The 5,989-nt window shown below is 42.6% G+C and overlaps 1 protein-coding gene across 1 annotated transcript; it reads right to left on the reverse strand.

Annotated features, from left to right (window-relative positions):
* Nucleotides 1-3,971: 3,971 nt before the first annotated feature.
* LOC102293219 lies at nt 3,972-5,983 on the reverse strand. The gene has a single exon (XM_005937024.1). The coding sequence runs from the start codon at nt 5,858-5,860 to the stop codon at nt 5,120-5,122; it is 741 nt and encodes a 246-aa protein (XP_005937086.1). The 5' UTR covers nt 5,861-5,983; the 3' UTR covers nt 3,972-5,119.
* Nucleotides 5,984-5,989: the final 6 nt, after the last annotated feature.

The following is a 5,989-nucleotide window of genomic DNA, read 5'->3' on the forward strand; positions in this document are numbered from 1 at the left end:
GAGTGAGAGAGAGAGTCATAAATCCTGCTGTTTGACAGCAAACACACTGCAGGGTCACCAGGAAAACACACAAACACACAGGTGGTCTGTAGCTGCTGAGAAGCTTGTGGAGGACACGCGTGTACTTGTATTCCTAACATCATGGGGACACACGTCTCGCTAAACACTCACATTGCGGGGACGCGGTTTATGGATGCAGTCTGCTAACCACATATATATTTTATACTACAAAGCAGGTTTAACATAACCAGGCTATGCTTGTGTCTGGCTCACCTAAACCTACAACCCCACTCAGAGATAAGGAACAGTGGTTATCAACTGTATTTCTTATCGAAAGCTTTCTGCTGCAGGCTCTGTGCACGGTCATATTACAATGGGTTTTTGACACATTATTTCACAATTTAGCACTACGATTTCAATCAAAGGAATTAAAAAACAGGTGATACAGACCATTAAAAATATAAAAACATGAAACATTGGTGCAGTGAATAAGACAAAAAAGTAATTCTTAATACAAGATCTTGTGAATTTTGATCATCACATTCGCTGTCTGCGCTGCTGTTTATTGCAAACCAGGCAGCTGATCTATAAAAAGCTTCTCAGTGAGGTCGCACAGACCTTCAGCTTGATTAAGACATGCAAATCATTAGCTTGTAGGGGCTATCCCATCTTTAAGGGAGGACGTATGAACCCTGCTTCCGTGTCCAAAATGCTCTGTGTTTATTAGGCTGTTGTGTTTTAAACATGTTTTTAACCTGCTAACTTCTAACTCCGTTAAACTTCATAAATCCTGTTTTCATAGATGCCTGGATGTTAAACTTAATTGTTACACCTGGTAAAGCAGCAACACTGATCATTTTATTATAGATGAAAGAAGTTTGTAACTCAGTGATGCTGCAGTGTTCGTTTGACTTTGGGACCTGAAATGGAGTTTGGACCCGCAAACAGCGAATGACGTCAGACTTAAAGACCGGATTGTTGCTTTAAATACTCTTTCCTAACTTTAATTTAGCTAGAAGTAATTTAGAAGTTGCCAAAATACCTAGAGTGGTGGATTAGTGTCCACAGCAACACATTTCAGAAGCTGTTTTTGTCTTTTTTCAAAGAGAGGAAGTCAATCTGGGTGAAAGGTCAAATCATCAGAAGCACCGGGGAGGCTAAATAAATGAAAACAGTATTGGAGGTGCTAAACAGATGATTATTTTCACAGTGTTCCAGGAGGCTGTGTGTAGTTTACACAGACTTTGAATCCAGTTTCTCTTCTGCTTCTTTTTAATTAGCCATACACGCTCACATGCGAGCCGCGCCCTGCTAGCTGCAGCGCTTTGTTTATGTTAGCGAGGAGCTCATCTTCAGACGAGTTCGCCGCACGGTCTGCGGGTTCAAGCAAGTTCAACTACAATCCAGCATCTACGCTTCAGACATGCACTCACACATACAGGCCTGTGATTAAAGAGCACGCACAAGCTGACCTGTGAGACGAAACGGAGCCTTTTTCTTTAACGTCGACCGAACCAGCAGAAAATTGCTTTTTGTGCATCGATATCTCACAGATTATAACTCCACACGCACGCACAGGCAACATGCCTCTCCGCCCCTCAACAGTGGAACCAAAACGAAGCGATTAGAGTTTCAACTCTTCACCTCACCGTCGAACCGCCGCTAGATCTGCCACCGGGCGTAATTACAGGTGGGGAGGAGACGGGCGGCGGGCCAGCCCGATCAGCCTGCTTGCGTCAGAGACGACTCTGCCTTCACCTCACGGCAATGTGCGTGCCAACACACACACATGCGCACGTTCAACAAGAAGAGGTGTATAGTGGCAACCACAAAGAATTAAATATGTACAAACAACACAGGAGGAGGAGGAGCAGAAAGTTCAGGTATGTGCAGGTACACGGTCTGACACACTTAAACGCGACCTCAGAAAAAGGCTCTTTGAAGCTCACTCAAAAATGTGAGCGGCATTTTGAGGAACTGATGAACGGGACAAAACGTCTTCGCCCGCAGGCAAAATAAATTCTCACACACATTCACTGATTTATGTGGATCTGACAGCTCCAGAGAAGCAGGTCAGCAGAAGGTGGGACTGGCTGATTCTCCAACAGATCATGCACCTTTGTTTCATAAATTCCTGTTTTTAAATTCTTCCAAAATAACAAAATCATGCTATCAACAGAATGCGACGGCACTGCTCTGACTTTAAGTCCTAAACATCTGTGTATTGTGTTTGAGAGATATGAGTGTTTACAATTTTGGCTCCTATTAGGTAAATTTGGACTTTGAGCACCCCTTATATAACAGTTCCATAGAGGAGACTGTGGTAGGTTATATATGGGATGAGATGAGCCTCCTAGGTCACTTGTTTCAAAAGGTAGGTTCCACCCAGTGACCTTTGACCTGATTTACTTGCTATGTGATTTACAGCATTCAGCAGGAACAGAAATACAAAAATTATCCTCCGAGAGTGGATTTCACCTGAACAGGTGAAATTTCGGTTCCTATTCAGAATATCAGGTAAAGTACTCATGAAGTTTTATCAGAAAAGTCGTTGGACCTCCATGGGGCCAAATCAGCTTCATATCATTCAAATCCTCAGATAAATTATTTCCTTGGGAACAAAACATATCATGATTCTAATTGATCGGGTTAATTGATCCCGATTATGGGCGTCTCATTGAAGGCCTGGTTTCCAGATTTGGGTTGTTTCTGGTCGAACTGAAGGATTTCTTGTATCTCCAGTGAAAGGCACAGTGTTGGGCAGACGTATCTGTACATATGTGAAAAAAGTGGCTGAGCTTTCTGCCGTCTGTCTTTGTGGTGCATTCAGGGTCATGCATTCAGGGTTGTTCCCTGAATGCACCACAGGTATGTGCAGGTACACATACTAACTGTGAATGTCCCAAACATGAATGATTGTGAACTCTCAAAATAAACTTCTTTGTGTTTTTATTTGAGTCACAAAAGCGGGCAGGTGGTGCCCTCTTGTGGTCACATTTGTGCTTTACACAAGTAAAATTGAATTGAATTGAATCGTCTGCAGTGGAAACAGCAGATGGCATTAATTATATCTTTTCTTTGTTAATTTCACTGAGAATGATCAGACCCCAGAATATGACTTTAGCACCACAGTCATGGAGCCTGAGTTGAAAGTTAAGTAATTCTAGACCCTAAAAATCTAATTGAAGCTATTTGTTTGAAGTTTATCGTGTTTAACCAAAAGTTTCTACGTGCTTTAAAGAAATGAATCCCCAACATCTTATATTATTTTGTCTTTAGGAAGGTGACACGCACTTTTGGTGTAAGTCGTCTTTCATTTTTTTGGGCTGAAGCAGGAACACCTTCACTGTGGGGAAAAAGAAAGAATATTTTATTGTTATTGTACTTATAAGTTATTTTATTTGACTTTGTTTTGTGTTTTTCATTGACTTTACCCAGCATTTCATTATTTGAGACACTGCTTGTGTACTTACAGGCTTAAATATTCCTGTCAAAGAGGCCACGCCCCCAATGATGCAAACTTAAAGACTCAGTACATTTGAGACAAATTAGTTCCAAAAACATTGAGGATTTTAGGACTTGTGTATAGAGTATAGGCCATTTTAACTTCCCAGGACTGCAGATGGAGAAAAGATGCCTGCTCGCTCACAAGATCTATGTTTCTGTGCACGGTCCCTGAGAAATAAAAAGAATACATAAAGAAATTTTGATCTGCTGACAGCTGTAGTTCTCTATTTTTTCCAATTCAATTTCATTTACAAGCTCTAAATCACAACAGTTGGCTCAAGGTGCTTTAAAAGCTTCTTCTAAATCCATCACAGGTGAGACAGACGGGCAGCTGTGCGCGTTCCTGAGCGGAAGGATCTGCGCAAGCTAATAATCCCCCGCCCATTTCCGGCTTCGCTTGAGCCGGGCGTCCATTTTTTCGCGCTCGGATTTTAGGAGGTAAAATAAGACACCACGAGTCTGTGTAGCACTGCCAGTTTTATTTTGAAAGGCACCACAGTTTCCAATAAATAATCAAACTGTGAAGAAGTTAATATGAAAGATGGAAGATGTTATATTTCCACTGTAGTGTCAGTACACTATTAGAGCTTATGCCGAGTCAGACTGCACACACAATAGTTTGTTTACAAGTTGACTTCTTCTTTTATTGGGATCACACAGAAGTAACACACACACATAACTGGGCGTGGTGCCCCCTACTGGCGATAGCTTGCATAGCACACAATAATTCTTGGTTCATACATAACAGAAGAGTCAGAAGAAAAAAGAAAAGTCACCTGTGCAGTGCTTAAAAAATACTTTTAAAAAGTGTAAAAAGGACAGCACAGAGTGTAGAGTCGTGTCTCATTAAGTCAGCACTGAAGCATTACACGAGTACATGATGCATGTTTAAACTATGCACATCAACATATTTGTGGACCTATTCTGCCGTTTTTGAGATTATATACACACATAGACAGTGTGTGTTTTGGACAGGAGTCAAGTCTGTTTGTTTCAGACAGAGGATGAAGTGAAGGGCTGCTATGAAATACAGGATTATTATCAGGGGTGCACATAAGTGGTCCGCAGGTGCGCATTCGTTGTCAAAATAAAAGACGCGCACCAGATAAGAAGTTGCAACGTGTGTTTGCGTACATAAGATTTTCTGATTATTATTAACCTGTGAATCATGCAAAGCCACCCTAAAAGATTCAGAAAATAAGAATGAGCAGGACAGATTTCCACCTTAAGAACTTTTACAGATACATCACTTGTAACTGTACTTCAAAGCTATGGCACTGATGGCTTTTTTACTTCAGTGTAAAGATATCATTACTTCTTCGTATTCTGCCAATCTGTGAATTAAAACAGGGAGGATTTCAGGGTTGTTTTCCTGCTCGATGAGTTGAGGACACGCCCATGATCTTAGCCCATAAGAAGCACCTTAACACATCGAGGAACGTTTCTGTTAAAGTTCGAACATTGACTCTCCCATAGCTTTCCTGACAGTACAAAGGGTGTGGGCTCTTATGTTAATAAAGGCAGACCCTCAAATAAAAAACATTTTCTTTTGTTTTAGGAAGAATGACTACTGCAGCAGTAGCAATCTATAATACCCACAGGCAGGCTGTTTTCATTGTTCAGGGGCTGTTGGGAACATTGCTGCAAAAATAACATCAATCCCAGTCTTGACTGATTCTTTGAATCTGTAGAAAAAAGCCGCTGCTGGTTCTGGTTCTGGTTCTGGCGTTTTCTCCTGGTAGAATCGATTTTTGAAGGGTAAGCTCTCCTTCTGGCTCACTGAGTTTTCCATCCTGCAGGTGAAGGTTTTCACGCTGTCCATTTCCAGACTGCTGAGATCCCTTTTGTCTTGTCCCCTTTCCCACTCTCCATCGTCCTTCTTCCAGGAGTAGGTGACAGGCCCGGCATTTGTAATGTCTCCATAACATTTCAGTCCACATAGCGATGGTCGATCACACGCCAGCGGCTGCAGAGTCACCTCAGGTCGGGGCACATCCTCGATTGCAGTCTTATGAACCTCACCCTGGAACCGGTTGTTGATCTCCACTGAATACCATCCACTGTCCGCCGCAGTCATGTCCCTGATCTCCAACACTCCTGTGTCAGTGTTCAGAGTGGTTCGGCCTCTAAACTTGCTGTAATATGTCGGAGGAATCTGGTCTTTCACCCACTCAGCCAGCAGGTTCTTGCCGTATTTCCACACGATGCTGGTGATCTGTCCATAGACCGGCTCAGGGCTGAGCTGGAGTGTGCCACCAACCCTGAAGTACTTCTCCACAGTCTCGGCCTGACAGAAGCTAACGTTAGCCACCAGCAGCACCAGCAGCGCTCCGAGAACCACAGACCGACCCATGTCCACTGATCAATACAGGAGTGACAGAGTATCGATGATCACATCAATAAAAACTCACTCGTCGAAATCTTTTCAGGCAGGTCAGTAAAAACCGACGAACATGAGGCGGTTTGAGTCGCTGATAAAGAA

Source organism: Haplochromis burtoni, unplaced genomic scaffold (assembly GCF_018398535.1).
Source record: "Haplochromis burtoni strain Fernald_Lab_line unplaced genomic scaffold, NCSU_Asbu1 Contig_214, whole genome shotgun sequence".
In the NCBI taxonomy this organism is placed as follows: domain Eukaryota; kingdom Metazoa; phylum Chordata; class Actinopteri; order Cichliformes; family Cichlidae; genus Haplochromis; species Haplochromis burtoni.